At 35.9% G+C, this 16,321-nt stretch overlaps 2 protein-coding genes across 5 annotated transcripts; one reads left to right on the top strand and one right to left on the bottom strand.

Annotated features, from left to right (window-relative positions):
* Positions 1–1,469: 1,469 nt before the first annotated feature.
* LOC117683190 (tripartite motif-containing protein 43C-like) lies at positions 1,470–6,923 on the bottom strand. Of its 2 annotated transcripts, XM_066083040.1 has the most exons (3): positions 6,772–6,923; positions 6,105–6,194; positions 1,470–3,598 (listed from the first exon to the last, which is right to left on the bottom strand). In XM_066083040.1, exon 3 carries the CDS (start codon positions 3,573–3,575, stop codon positions 1,920–1,922), a length of 1,656 nt encoding a protein of 551 aa, XP_065939112.1. In that variant the 5' UTR covers positions 3,576–3,598; positions 6,105–6,194; positions 6,772–6,923; the 3' UTR covers positions 1,470–1,919. The 2 variants fall into 2 exon arrangements, with proteins under 2 accessions (XP_065939112.1, XP_065939111.1); XM_066083039.1 differs by lacking the exon at positions 6,772–6,923 and having other exon boundaries at positions 6,105–6,478.
* A 1,973-nt stretch (positions 6,924–8,896) lies between these two features.
* LOC117680618 (ankyrin repeat domain-containing protein 16) lies at positions 8,897–15,948 on the top strand. 3 transcript variants are annotated; one of them, XM_066083037.1, is made up of 7 exons: positions 8,897–9,246; positions 12,455–12,577; positions 13,364–13,461; positions 13,866–14,017; positions 14,453–14,611; positions 14,767–14,836; positions 15,154–15,948. In XM_066083037.1, exons 1-7 carry the CDS (start codon positions 8,951–8,953, stop codon positions 15,300–15,302), a joined length of 1,047 nt encoding a protein of 348 aa, XP_065939109.1. In that variant the 5' UTR covers positions 8,897–8,950; the 3' UTR covers positions 15,303–15,948. The 3 variants fall into 3 exon arrangements, with proteins under 3 accessions (XP_065939109.1, XP_065939110.1, XP_065939108.1); XM_066083038.1 differs by having other exon boundaries at positions 8,898–9,246; positions 14,767–14,885; XM_066083036.1 differs by having other exon boundaries at positions 8,902–9,246; positions 14,767–14,845; positions 15,154–15,946.
* Positions 15,949–16,321: the final 373 nt, after the last annotated feature.

Here is a 16,321-nt window from a genome sequence, read left to right as displayed (position 1 = left end):
AATATTACTTTTTATGTCCGATCAAACATTTTAGCCATCATTCCCCCCGAACTCTACGGTTAAAATTAGCGGATTGTTCTGGTTTTTTTTTTTCAAGTCTTGGTCCCCTTCAACTTGGAAAAGCGATGCTACGTGCCTGATACCATAACATATCTAACATTTCTATCATAATTCTGTTATCTAGCAAAACATCGACTTTTGTAGTCTTTTAACTTAGTACTCCAAACATATTGACACTATAGACAGCTGTTTGCGCCAAAATCTTATTTAGATCCTCATTGCCAACTATTCCATAATCTCCGCCCATCCGTTGTTATAGGCTCATTTTGATTGAAAAAATAACGCAAGTCATTCAAAACTGTTGCAGTTACCCTGTATACATCAGAAATGTTATTTGTAGCACATTTGAACCTTTTGTAGAAAAAATAAATAAGTTCGTAAATTTTGACACATTGACTCTGTTTTTTTTAATTTGCATTAAACAGTGAATTTTAACATTTTGTATTTTTTCATGGGCGGATATAGAGAGGGAGAGTCGGTACCCCTGAAAAAATTCTGGATCCGCGCATGCATTTTACACTGAAATGAAGAGTAATTGTGCTATTTTATTAACCCTTCGTCTTACTTCTCACTGGCGTCGAAAGCAAATTGAAAGTGGGGGGGGGGGGGGGGGGGGCTAGACTAATCCTCAAAAATATTGAGGAAAAAATATATTTCCCAAAATCATGAAAATCCTATTCTGTAGGGGTGGGGAGTATACCTATACTTCCAAAATTGGTTTCTCTACCCAAATCCCCCCCCCCATGCAAATTATGAAATTTCTAATCCGTGGGAGGGGGGGCTAAACCCTCTTTGATGCTATGTGCCTAATGGTTAGGTCTAACTTTGCAAAAAAAAGTGGGGGGGGGGGGGGCTTAGCCCCCCTAGTCCCCCCCCCCCCCCGGTTCCGACGCCTATGCTTCTTGTGACGTTTGACCTCATCCACTTGTCGGCATGTTTAATCTTCATAATGTTTACCAACATCGATGACTAAAGTCTTAAAATACAAAAGTTTGACAGAACACTTACTGACATATTAACCTATTGACCCATCAACCTTTTGAACTGGAAATATACAGGGGTCATGCTATAACAATGGGCAACCTGCTTACAGGGTATGGCTAAAATAAATCATTGATCCATAACCTACGAAGATTGCTCACTTCTTCGATGGGACCTGGCCATTGACAAAGAGGATGTTTTTTTCATCTCAGATGCATTGCTTCAAAATAGTCTTAGAATTAAATGTTACAGAGTTTAAAATTTCCAACTGATAATACAAACATTCAGACATTTTGCTCCATCCAATTAAATCTGAAAATCCAATTTATTTTTTTATATTTAACGCAAATATTTAATTTGTAATAAAACAACAAAATCCCTTTGATTAGGTAATAAAAATAATTAAAACAAGATCACATTATTGTATACAAATCATTTATTATACACAATGATATACTCATCCAACAGAATGACATAAATTAAATGGGTTTTTTTTCAAACATTCACTTGTTCTCATTCTTGATATACAATGTTCATTAAACAGAATGTTTGATTGTATTCTTTTCAACTTTTAATGACAAGCATATATATATACACATGTATATATAATAGTTTGTTTGGAAAGTAAAATATTTATGCTGTCATTTTTATACCATTAAAATCATTGCACAAAAACAATGAGTTTGTTACGATTTACATAGAGAAACTAAACAATAGTATTGTTGGTATGTAAAGAATATATGAAGGTGTTTATTTATTAACATAAACTAATTATATAATACAGATAATTAACTGTTATACACAAACAAGAATCATATATACAGTCAGTTTGTCAACATGTAATACATATATACAATGTTACACTGCTGTGTAATGTTCTACACATATTGTATTTTCTTCACTTTACCTGTGTTGTACTCAGTCACAAAGAGGTTGTCTCTGGTGTCCACACATAAACCCCATGGATGCTGTAAATGACAGTTGTCAATGTAGCGGAGGAACTGTCCGTCCTGATCCAGGATGTGGATACGGTTGTTACTGTCTGCTGTCAGGATCCGACCCTGGCTGTCTGTTGTGATGCCGTATGGATAGAATGATACCCTGGTAGTAGAGGGAGTACCAGTGTAGGTAAACCGGAGTTTCCCGGCCTGATTGACCACCACTACTGCACTGGCTCCATAGTCTGACACACAGATATCTAGGTTCCTGTTCTCACGGATGTATTTATATCCACCAGATGAATAGAGAGGTTGTCCTTTGTCGTCGTACTGAATACTTTGTTTCTCTGTGGAGCCAGAGTAACACACAACTTTTGTTTGTTTATCATCATCACTGACCATGACAACCAGGAGGTCACCAGAGGAGGTACTACAGACACCCCAAGGTCTCCACCCCCGTAGTCTGATCACTGTCTGTATCTGTGTATTCTTCACTATGTTCACAGTTCTATCACTGTAATCAGTATAAACTAGATCCCCACTCCTTGTCACTGCTATGTCGTGTGGATAGTTCCCTGACTTGGTTTGGACTGACTTCACTAGTTCCCCACTGAGGTTGTACAGTCTCATGATGTTATCATTACCACGCATCCATATCTCCTCATCACTCAGACAGGACACACTGTATAATCCTCCACACTCGGTGTCTATCTGTGTGATGATCCGATGTACATCAATAAGCGGTCTGTCCGGGGGAGAGGACTCAGCACCGGGAGATTCCATGGTGTAGCCATGTTCTTCTGTGTTGATAGATGATGCTGACAGAGAACCAAACTGTAGATAAAGCTGTTCTTTGTTGATCTTCTGAGGGGTAAAACTTGGTAAGGACACTGTGAGTTTAGGAGGCAATCTTCTGAATTCATCATTCCTGGATTTGTAGGCAGAGACACGGCTGACATCATTGGAGTCCAGTAACGTCCTCAGTTCAGTAATGGTCTGTGTGATTTCAGAAATGGTGTGTTTAATTTCATCTTCCTGTTTGTCTAAGACAGCCAGGTGTTTGGTGTCCGTTTCCTCCACGTTAGATTTCATGTTTCTGATAATGGTGTTTATTTCTCTGTGCAAGTCTTCTCCATGTTTGTCGATTTCTGTTGTTAATTTCTGGGACTTTTCATTCAGAGCAGATTTCTGGACTTGGTTAATGGATGCAATCTCTTGGTATTTAAGATAAACGGATTTATCTAGTTCTTGTAATTCTTTTTGAATTAATTCTTTCTTCTTGTCCATGGTTTTAGTTATTTCAATAAATTGATGGCCATTGTGTTCTTCAGAGGAAAGACATGTTGCACAAATAGGAATGTCACATTGCTCACAGTAATGTTCACATATTTTTGAGGGATGTTTTTGACACTTTGGAGTATATCCCCTCTTTTTAAATGATACCACTTTGTGTTCTTTGGATAGATCAGAGAGAATATGGTCCCACTCACAGGCTTTACACAGATATTTGTTACAAATGACACAGTACATAGGGGGGCCCGGGGTCTCACAGAGATGACACCGTAACACATCCTGAAGGTTGTACTCAGGGTCCATGGTCAGACACTTTTATTCATGTTCTGATAAACACAAAAATTGGATTAATGATATATACAATAAAACTTACATGTAATAAGTGAGATGAGTTCAGAAAAAGTCTTAACAGAAATGTTTCTATCATCTTGCTTCAAATAATAACACAATTGTTTAAGGAGAAAATACATTATCCTTTTATTTAAACTTTATAAATTTGAAGCACTGAATCTCTTTTGAAACTCAACTTCATTATTGAAAGACAGATTTATATAAGGAATATTTAAGGAATCATTCTTTGAGTATTATGAGGTGATAATTTCGGTCGGGGCGTGATCAAATCCAATAAAGCCCAAAGGGCTTTATGATAGATTTGATCACACCCCGACCGAAATTATCATCTCATAATATTCAAAGAATGATTCCTTATTACTTATATTTATATAATTTTAAGCCATCATACGATTATATATTTGAATATGAATAAGCAAACCCTGCTGGCGCCTCGATTTGGCGTCATTTGTATTATGGGTTATATAGTACAAAATTGATACGTAGTTTTATCACAGGCAAAGACACTGAAAAATGTAAATATATGAATATGAGTTCTAAAAAGTGCATTAATTTTGTCTTCATAAAAATCTCATAATAGATAATTGCTTTTAAAACTTACTACTGCATCAACCAAATTCAAACAATCTTTACTATTAAAATATATTGTACACTTATAATATTGTACAGACCACCTCCCTGCCTGAAATCTTTCAAAAAGGACAATGAAACCTATAACTTTTGCGAAAAACTTACAATATTATAATAGAGTGCATGACCTGATATTGAAAAGATGCAAGATTCTGATATTAAATAATTTCCCCATATTTGTAAACTTTCAGGATATGTTTAATGTGCATATGTTTTCACAGATAAACCGAACTCTTTCCAAATGGTTTTACAATGTCTTAAGTTAACTTTGATAGAAGCTTCATTCTTTCTCTTTTTTAAAAATGTGAATTTGCTTATTTCTTTCATAGAAATTCCTGAGCAGAATAAAATAATAAGACAAATTCATAAGCCCACCTCAGCCATAACCCTTGCCTTACATGCATATGTAGGTGACATAATATATCATTAAAGATGACAGCTTAAAGTTTTTTTTCTAAATATGCAGTCAGTTTTTATTTTGTGTCAGCAGATGTTTTTTTTAAACATTATATATATTAACACTAATTGACCATTTTGGCCACACCCTGCATTAAGAACCTCTACCCTATACACTAAATGAGTGTTTTGGCCCCGCCCTAGATTCAAATCCCTTCACTTGGAGACATGAAATTAAAAAAAAATGATAGATGGCTTTTTTCCTTCTTTATGATAATGCAGTCAGCTTTTATTCAGTATCAGCAGAAGTAAAGTCTAAAAGAAGACTATTTTCTTAAACATTTAAATGCTTGAACACTATATGACTATGTTGGCCCTGCTCTAGAGTCAGAACCCCTACCTCGGGGGACACGACATTTATGATTTTCATAGTGGGCTTCCTGGTCTAAAAAAAATTCTATACTCAGTTTTCCTTACAGGTGAGTGGGAGTAGAGAAAATAATTTTTAAACATTATATGCTTTTACACTAAACATCCACTTAGGCCCTACAGTCAAAACCCATACTCCAGGGGACATGAAATTTATAATTTTAATTATAATTACTAAGTCAGTTTTTCATACAGATGTGTGAGAGTAGAGAAGAAGAATTTAAAACACAATATGCATTAACTCTATATGGCCATATTGCTGCCTCCTCCCCCCACCTACGGGTTGAACTTCTGACCCAGGGACCATGAGCTTCACAATTTAGGCAGAGGAGTTCATGAGTAACCATGCATTTAGTTTTTTCCCCATATGTGTTGGAGCTAGTATAAAGAAGAATATTTTCTAAGATTTAATACATTTTCACTATATGGCTATATATTGGCCCCATTCTAGGACCCAAACTAATTCTGACCAGGGGTCAAGAATTTCACAATTTAGTTTTAACAAAATTAATATACCGTTTATATATACATGTATGAGATTATATAAAGAGGAAGATTTTCTAAGATGTTATACATTTTTATTATATGGTCATTTTCGCCCCACCCTAGAGTCTGAACCCCTGACCCAGGGGCAATGAATTTCAAAATTTTGGTAGAAGGTGTTATGTATACATCATAACCATGCATTTCCTTCATACATGTATGTATCGGTGTAGAAAAGATTTTTAAAATGTGTTAATTTATTGTTAATTTAATACAGACATGCAGTGTAATGCAGGCATGACGGTCGACACACACAGTCATGATGACGAATGAAGACCAACTGCAATTGGTCACCTGAGTGACCTAAAAAATGCTACAGGTTGCTGTTTTTGTCCATTTTTGTTATTCAAACAAAAAATCTGTTCATATTTTCTTCATTAATTTTCAATTAAAGTAAGCTGATACATTTCAGCAATATTCATTGATATAGAACATTTATACTCAATGGAAACAAATTAAACGCATTTAACGAACTATACACACCTTTATAAAGGCCTTTAACTCAAAATGGCGACATATCTTTAATGTTTACCATTTGTTTACACTTCCTTGTTGATGGTTCTCCCTGGCAGCCTGTAAAAATCACGTGATTGGTTTAAATAAAACTTCCGGGTAACCCCAAAACGAGATTAAATACATCATGCGCTGATCGGGGTGGGGGGTGGGGTGGGGTCCGAAACATCCCCTCTTTTCGATTTTTTTTTTCATTTCTTAGTTTACATAGTGAAATTACCGAAAATATCCACATGCGCCTGTTTTAGACAGGAGGTCTATTTTCTAGACACATTAGAATACCTCCTGTATGAAACAAGCATTAAGCGCTGCCAAAAAATATCCCTCGTACCCCCCCCCCCCCCCGGATCCGCGCATGATACTTTGTGCTACATATAATTGATTGTTAAAGGACAGTAAAGATAATCTAATTCATCTTAGTTAAATTGAAAAGGTTAATGAGTATCATGATAAACATGTACTAGCCGACAGACGTGAGGTCTGGCTTATGAACATCAACATAACGTTTGACATATCAGAATTGATGTTATAATATGTGTGTGATCGGAAGAACTCTTATGTGACTCCAATCTTATGAGTTGGTATATAAAATTAAACTCCCTGATGTGTAGGTCTCTATATCTCTTCTTCCACAGACCTAGTTTTTCTCCGACTTCATCACGTCTACTGTCGTCTGTTCTGTCTGTCTGTTGACTGGTCCTCTGTCTCTATATAGGAACTGGGTGGTTTCGCCCTCGTTACACGCGTGCTCTGAGATGTTTCGCCCCTGATTAAATACAAGTAATAAATCATGTAAATAATTGAAGCATAGATAGGTTTTATCCGATTACCTGCAATTATATCTTTAAGAATCAGTAATGTACTATCAAATTATGGATTTTTTCAAATAGACAAACCAAGAATTTAGTTTATTTTGCGACATTTTTTTGTCAATCTGAGTCTTGCAATAATATATTTGATACATGTACCAGTAAATGTTGCAACATATAACGTTAGTTATGAATGCCCCATCCAGGCACGTAGCATCGGGGGTGGGGGTGGGGTAGAGGGGATGCAGGAAACAGCTAAGTATGATCAATAGCAGACACGTAGCATCGGGGGGGGGGGAGGCACTTTTTCACGCAGCAAAGATTTTTCTTAAATTTACATTCAAAAAATTGAATTTACATGGAGTTAGCCCCCCACTTTTCTGTGACCCTGTACAAATTAAATTGAAAATAAAGATTAAAGTGAAAAGTATACCCCCCCCCCTCCCAACGTATTAGGATTTTCAGGATTTTGGTAACATCCCCCCTTTTTTTATACCCCCCCCCCCTTTTTGGGCTTTTCTTGGATGAGTCTGCTGCCCCCCCCCCCCCCAACACACACAAACACACACTTTCAAAAACGATGCTACGTGCCTGCAATCTATAATTAAAATTACATCCTTCACGCAACCGTATTTGACAGGAGCGTGAAGGATATAATTTTAATTAGATTGTGAATGCTCACTCAAAAGTTATTTCGTCAGTTAGTCTTTATATATATTTTAGATCGTTAATCTTTCATGTGCTGATCAAACAACATCCTGACATGCTATAGGCAGACATTAAATGCGGTTACCTCTCGGGACACAATATTTATAAAAATGTGATTGAATTCTTTTACTTAATAAATCGTATAATAATATTTTCTTTTTGTAGTTTAAACAATATATTTTATAGTGGGGCATAAATTGTGCAATTCATGACTACCATCCCCAGGGGCCATAATGTTTTGGGGTAAAAATTTTACAATTCATATTTTTTTTAACAAAATCTTCTTTGTCAACTGTTGGACAATCAGTGGATAAACAAGCACATGCTGATGATAATTATATAAATGAGGAGGCTTCTACCAAGTTATGGCTACAGGGTCGGTGATTCTGATGTTGGAGGAGGGCTCCATTATATAAATAGTGCCTGTTTGGGAGGGTAACAGTTGAAATTGACACCCCGAGAAAACCATTGTCAACCGACGCGAAGCGGAGGTTGACAATGGTTTTCGAGGGGTGTCAATTTCAACTGTTATCCTCCCAAACAGGCACTATTTATTTTGTTATACTGAATGTCTTTTTTAAAATTTTTAAGAAAATTTTACTGCTTTTATATAGGAATAACGTGAATTCTACAGCGAACAGTACGCGCATAATTTTCGCGCATGTAACATTTTTTAATGTTACCCGTTGCCAAGTGCGTTGCTAACGCTGAGGGTAATAGTAAATATTATTAACTGCGTCTTAACCAATCAGATTTCAGTATTTAACATGAAAGTATAACAATATAAGATAGTAATCGTTCAATAAATATTCAATATTATTCATCTTCGAATTCTCTATGTACCATTTGTTTTAGCAGACAAACGAAGTACAGGGTTATAATTATTTTTTTTTCGAGAGGTGGACAAACATAGCCTACATTCTGTCCACTTAATTCCAAAAGAGCAGGCAAGTAGTGGGAGAAGGGGGGGGGGCAGGGGGCCTGCCCCCACCTTTTCTCGCACCAAAAAAAAGTTGTAAAGAATTTTCCCAGAAGTTTGTTTTAAACTCGCTACCCGTATCTAAAGTTGCGTAACTTTGGTAAGAATATATAGTAAAAATTAATAGTGGTGTGCAACCTATAATATGTAGGTACACATTCTCAAATTCAGTTAGAAGACAAACCGGGAAAATGGTAGCTACAGTGCTCGGTTTTTCATCAAACCGACCTATTTTTATTTCCGATAAAATTTGAAAGATTGGTGCGAACTTGGTCAATACTTGCATTGTTCCTTTCTCAGGAATCATACCACACTCTGTTATGGCAGATGATCTTTTCAAAGCAGCTCAACGTGGTGACTTAGATTACTTTAAAAACCCAGAAATTCCGCTGAATACGTCGTACGAAAAATCAGGAGACACTGCCCTGCACATTGCTGCAAGATGTGGCCATGCGGCTCTCGTGGAGCACCTGTTACTCTCCGGTGCTGATGTGGAAAAATCCAACCTTGACGGCAAGCGACCCTTACACGAGGCCGCTCAAGCGAGTCAACTGGAATGCGTCCAGATATTACTCCAGTTCGGGGCACAGGTGGACAGCCTAAAGAGGGCTGATTGGTGAGTGTATAAAGTGTAGAAAGAATAATCTTACCGTGACAAGGCTACGCTCAGGTCACAGTAATGTGGTAATATCAGATTCTAAAAGAGCAGCATTGTAGGTATTTGAGACCAATCATATTAAAATTTAGGTGAAATACAGCGCGATATAATTTTTTTATTTGCTACGAAGCGAGTATATGGGATGAATTCTATCGTTAAACCGGGTCCGTAGGACATCTGTCATTTAACGATAGAACATTCTATCTAGTGTAAACCCAGAGACCATGGTACCGAGTGGGTCAGAGCCCAGTAACCATGGTGATTGTTAATAGTCTGTCCCAAGATATTTATGCAGCACATTTGGACGATTTTTAATAAAAATACACATACCTGTGAAAGAAGTGCATTCGAATTGAAATAGTTGAAAGGGATAATTTTCAAGATAATTTCATCGACACATTATTATCTTTCACTCGGAAAAATTCACTGGAACAAAAACAGATTCCTTACGGAGATTTATAATGGGGATTGTTTACATCTTTTCTCCATTCGGAATACACTCGGAATAGATCACATAATTTTTCAACGTTATCATACTAAATACAAAATCCTCGTAGACATCACATTTTTTAGCATTGTATTGTATTGTATTTCGAAATTTTTCATTCATTTGAACCCTGAGGTATTTATAAATATGAAGCAACTAAGCAAAATCTGTATTCAGGATATCTTGGGACAGACTATAGTAAAAATTCAGGAAAAATTGTGACTGATACTCATTTCCACGGTGACTGGGAACCAAGGTGATTGACTATTCAATGATTTTAGAGTAAGTGTAGATGGTAAATGTGAACTCCCATGGAATGAGTCCAAGATTGGCAAATAAACTCTATCATTTTTCTCTGTGATAACTTAAACCACGCGGGGGTGTTAAGGAAGCATATGGAATCTGAGTTACATGTAATTCCTTGAAATCACAAATCTTAGTTATTATGTACATATTCAAATATCTAAGCGATGAAACGTAGATCAAAAACAAATGAAAAATACTGAAGACAATTTTTTTCCAGAAATTAGTTTGTATTACGTAGATTTACACATTGATGACGTCATGACTAAAAGTTGAATGTCGTGTGAATTTTATCGGAAAGCATTGTAAACATATTCAAAATATAACTAATCTAAGAACTCTCATAAAGTATTGTGGTGTGATTTATTGAGAATTGAACATAAGAATACTGGGGGAGATGTTAGTTTTATCAATCATTCGCTAAAAGGTATGTAAATTTGCTTTTATTTCTCGGCCAGGCTTTCCTCTGTCGTTGTTTACGATATGAAAATCCGACTAGAACAACACTACCCCATATATATTGAACTTGAAATTTTATACTAATCGTTAGTTTGATCAATGCTTAAAATGAAAAGTGCTGCTAGAATCCCATGTTGTGTGTTGTTTTGATGCAATTTGCCGTTTTCCGTGCAAACTATATAAAAGTTGGGAAGGTTTTACTTGAACCGGATAAATAACTTTTGAATAAGGAAAAACATAGGATTCTAGCAGCGGTTTTGATTAAACTGAGATGTTTTGCTTTCACTTGGTATGTTTATTTTATTTTTGAAACCGCGGGGTAGTGTTGTTCTATCTCATTTTATGTTAAGGAATATACGTAAGCTATTTATAGTTGTCATGTGATAATGCACCAATGTGGCAGTTATGTACTACCCGATTTTATTGCAATAACATCTATTTTAAAGGATAATACTAAGTTTTTGATCTTATTCAAAATAATTATTTAATTTCACGATTTTGAATATAACAGTCAAAATAAGACACTAAATTACCCATATGCTTCCCTAACACCCCCGCGCAACATTAAAGGAAGTGAACATGAAAAAAATAATTGTTGCTTAATAAATTATAAAAGCCTTTTGAAACTTAAAAATGAGGTCTGTTACCTATTTGTTTATTTCTATCAAGAGATTTTATCAATTTAACACTCCCAGTGAAAGGTTTATGGAGGTAATCCATTATTCCCCAGCATACATCTGTTCTCTGACGTAGATGAGCCACATTGCTGCTGGTGACTGGGTCAATGTTGGAACTAGGCCAGTGTTTATGTACAGAGTTAATAAAAGTTGAGGAGAAAAATTATGCCTTGATGTGAAGAAAAATTTTGTGTACTGTCATGAGAAGACAAGGATTTAGTACATTTCTATAAATGAACCTCAGATAACTATTTATGATTTGTACAAAAAATGAATATAGATAAATTAATTTGTGAAATATAAGACCATCACATTCCAGATGTTTGTACGGAGATGCATGTGGCGGTCAGTGTTTACATAAATAAAATGCTGTTTTTAGATTTCAATTTAAATTAATATAAAATTGTAATTCCATTTTCCATGTGGGGTTTCTTACCGTTACTTTTTATTTAAATGCCCTGGAAATTTTTCTGATTTGTTTTTTTTTTTTACATAAGATCTTGATGATATGTACGCCGGTTCTGTTTATGTTGTCAAAAGAATAACAGGACTAAGACACTTTTTAAAAGTCAGGATGCTGTGCAATGCACCTTGTGTGCTCATTTATGTAGCACACATAATGTTCAAACTCATAAACAAGAAATTCCCGAGTGCAAGAAAAAATAGGTCACAATAACACTGATCCACGGACATTCCATTCTATTTACATGTCACATTAACTGCTGGTGGGAATGCATCATTATGAGATCCAAAATCTTTCTCCATAAACACTGTTTAAAATGACAACTCTTTACATTCCTTTCAAGTTTCCATTCACATTTTGATGATGGCATTTTATCCCTGTTACTACACGTGTGTAAAAATGCAATGTGTCTCACTGACGGCAGCATCAGTGCTGCCCTCTCTTAGATGCTTAGAGATAACCCAGCAGGGAGGTAATGATTTTAACAATATGGCAGCGCTCATGGATTGCAAGAATTAGTTATTCTAAGTGGTATATCTTTTTACTGAGGAAAGCTCTGTCTAAACGGTTTTCAGATATCATTATACACATCAAACAGACAAATTTGAGCCCTTGATAATTTTTTCATGTTCACTTCCTTTAAATTTATTCAATTTTTGATACGTAGGGTACTAGCGAATGGTAGATAAGCATTGCCATACAAATCTGATGAAACGAACAATGTATACCCAACCCAATGTACAAGTAGTTATACAGATTGAGAATATATTATTACAGGACACCTCTAATGCTGGCCTGCACAAAGGACAGTATTGAGGTTATCCAACAAATTCTGAAGTCTGGTGCGAATGTATCGCTGAAGAACAAAGATGGATGGACCCCATTCCACATTGCATGCAGGTTTGTAGCTCATACTACATGTAGTTCCTCTGTGAAATGTTGTCCTTCTTAAGTTCCCATATATAACAGATCATTTTACTTTCAGATTGGATTGGCTGTATTTTGTTCTTCCATTAGTTTTGATATATTACTAACTGCGGATGCAGGTCTTTAGAATTAAACCCAGGTATACTTGGCTCTCAGGGCCAATTGCCCACCATTTCAAAAAACTCAGGGGAGAGCCTTGCATCTTTAAATTGTTTTTTTTTTCACCCTGAGTGCCTTAAATAAGAAGGAATAATTGCTATTCAAGATATACAAATTAGGTCTGTCAAGGTCAGGAATCAATCTAACTATCTCCAGCACAATTGACTAACCTGAATTAAGCTTCATGGAAATTTGGGTCTACTTGGGGTTTACTTTGGGTTTACTTAAGGTTTACTTTAGGTTTACAAGGGAATTGCTTTTAGGGTCAACTTTAAGCACTAAAGTGTGGTTGAAGCAGACCCGTCTTTTATTTTACCATCTTACTGCCTGTAATTACTGCCCCTTGTATATTCCGAATACACATGAAGCGTCTGCTTTCAGGGGTATATTTCTGATCGGGGTTTACTCGGGGTTTACTCTGGGTCATTAAACTTGGAGTAAACCCACAAAGTAAAGTTTAGTAAACCCAGGGTTTAGTTGGGGTTTACTTTTTGTTAGGTTGGGTCTGATCGATACTGTAGCTCTCAGACCAGTAGACCACTGTAGCAGTCTCTCTTTATTTTACCATAATTTTTTCATGAAAAATATATTTGTTTTCAGGGAAGGACACCTGGATATTGTACGCCTTCTCTATGATCATAACAACACTGTGATGAACACTGCCAGCAAGAATGGGAGGACCCCGCTACATACAGCAGGTCAATAAAGATAAAATGCTAAGTCATACTCTTCAACAAGGATTTTTGTGAATTATTGCGATCCCTAACACAAGTTCATTTTTCAAATTATATATACCAGTACATGTACTTGTAACAATTGATTTTAGCGAAATGTGTACTCTGAGAATGATGACGTAAATGCTATAAAACATGAATGCATTTATGATTTGTTTTAAAATGACATGGTTGCCACCTTATAGTGTTTTTCTCTACTCTTATGTGTAACTAGCTCTGTAATGGGCTAATGGCGTACATCTACTATATATGTGTTGTATATTCCAGCTCTACATGGTTGGCCTCTATGTTGTGTATTTCCTCTTTCTTTACTCTATGTGTAACTTAAGCTCTGTAGTGGGGTACACTTACTGGGTTGTATATTCCAGCTCTACATGGCTGCCACTCCGTGGTGACTTTCCTGCTAAACGTCGGGCTGTCTACTGTGGACACCACTGACAGCTCTGGAAGTACACCGCTGATGGACGCCATTAAATCAGACCATGTAGAGGTCGCACAAACCCTCATCTCAACACAAAAGGTATGAAAACATGTTAAGCCTGAACTAAATATAGCTGTACAGTTCCATTTTGAAAATTTATGCATGCACAAAAGCAGATTAACAATAGTCTTAAACTTTTTTGGTTAATTGATATCATCTCGCAAAATTTATTTATTAATTTAGATGTGAATATGAACTGTGTTTCATGATTTTAACGAGATTAAAAAGAATAACTTTATAAAAACACTTGTCAGCTACTGTCTATCTTAATATCTTCAAGTTTGATGTCTGTTTAACAACACATCTATTCAACTAGTGACCATTAATACTTAATGATAACTCACCAAATTATATCAAGTAAAAGAACTTGAAGTATTTTTTCTGCCTTGTATCTTATACAGCTATGTCATCATTATGTTTGGTTTGACACAGTGACCTGTGTTGTCATTTTGTTGTGTGTTTTTGGTTTGACAGGGTGACCTGTGTCGTGAGGACAATGCCGGCCTGGGACCCCTCCAACTGGCTGCCCAGGGGGGATGTCTGAAGTCCTTGAAATTCCTGGTGGAAAGCTTAAAGGTCTATGTCAACTCAATGTCATCAAAAGGGTTCACGCCACTGTTTGTTGCAGCCAAGGTACTAATTAGTGTTACAATACTGAACTCTCTAAAGCCACTGGTATTGCTTGCAAGGAACAAAAATTAAATTGAAAGTCAAAATAAAGTAAGGAGAGGTGGAGTAAGGGTTAGAGAACATTACTAAAATTCAAACTACTTTTATTTTGTTTCAAGGAAGGACAACTCGGTGTAATTTCCTACTTGGTGTGTGCAGGAGCTGATGTCAACGTCACCGATACGAAAGGTAGAACAGGTACACAGTCAACAAAGCAAGGTTTTCTACAGAATTACTGGTATTTCATATTTACAGGCTTCTAAAACAATATTAAGACATGCAATTCATATATCTATACTTTTATATGTATACATTGATTATCTCAATTTTTTAAGCAGTAAACTTTCAATAACAATATACCGGTACATTTTTAGTAACGTCATATTTTACTTCAAGTGTTTATATGAAATACCTATAACTTGTAATTTTTTAATGTCATGTGAAGCACTACTCAATACACAACTGTTGAGAGCATTTTGATCAGTTTGTACCCCTCTTCCTTGCAGCATTACACATTGCAGCAGGTGGTCAGCATTCAGAGACTTGTAAATATCTGTTGGAGAACGGAGCTGTCATCAGGGCAGATAACTCCGGCCTCACACCGGGCATGTTGGCTAGGAAACCAGACGTCTGCAGTCTGTTTCAGGAAGAATGATCCCCGCCCATAGCAAGGATGAATTAGATCTCTGCCCATAGCATGGCAGAATGTTGAAAATCTGATTTACACCAAAGCTTGTAGCAGACAGCATTTACTACTGGAAGAAAACCATAGAGATGCAGTTCAAAGTCTTGACTTCATTGATGTTTTGGAAAGATGTGTAAACATGTACTGACATTTTTTTTAAATGGGAGACATTTTTTTCTATATCAACAGGAAAATCTGAATTAGGAGGAATTTTAGACCATACAGTTGCTGTTGAACTAGAATTTTGTGGACATTGATGCTCTGTTCTGATACTGCAACTTTATAAGGATAAACAGCATTGTAAGACATCATTCATGAACCAGAAAACCTCAGTTTAATTCAAAGTTAAATACTGAATGCATTTGAATACCCCATACACAGTGTTAGACTTCAGACAATTTTTGTTTTCTAATTACATTGAGTCTGTGGGGGATTTGCTTTCAATGTATTCTATATTTATGTTAACTTTATACGTGTGCATCGATTTTTTTATGAATAAACGTGAAAAAAATCATAGCTTGTAGCAATATTTTTTTGTAGAAAAATTGATTGCTTAACTTGTTTAATACATGTATACTGTTAATAGTTATGCCAGTTGGCAGATTAGAAAATATCCAGTATTAAAAACAAAAAAACTTGAACACCATGGTTTATCATTCTGCCATGGATATTAAATATAATTTAAAACTAAAAAAACAACTCTATGATGTTTTGGAATTTATTGATAATTCATATATCATGTTATACTAGTATATTCTTCATCAACAATCATCAAATAGTGTCTTATCAAAGGGCAGATAACCCTGACAAGCTTGTGAACCACAGTTACATGGTATTAAGCCACTTTCTTTTCGATCAATGTACGAATAAACTGTTCTCTCTTCTCCTGAGGAAAGTCCATAGTGAAAGGTCAACTCTTCACCTGAGCTTATTTTCCTATTTGCAAACAAACAAAGTAATGGTATTTCAGTATCAACCCGTACTGGGAG

This window comes from Magallana gigas, chromosome 4 (assembly GCF_963853765.1).
Source record: "Magallana gigas chromosome 4, xbMagGiga1.1, whole genome shotgun sequence".
Lineage (NCBI taxonomy): Eukaryota > Metazoa > Mollusca > Bivalvia > Ostreida > Ostreidae > Magallana > Magallana gigas.
The sequence above is the reverse complement of the archived record's forward strand: the minus strand, read 5'-3'. Positions and strand labels throughout refer to the sequence as shown.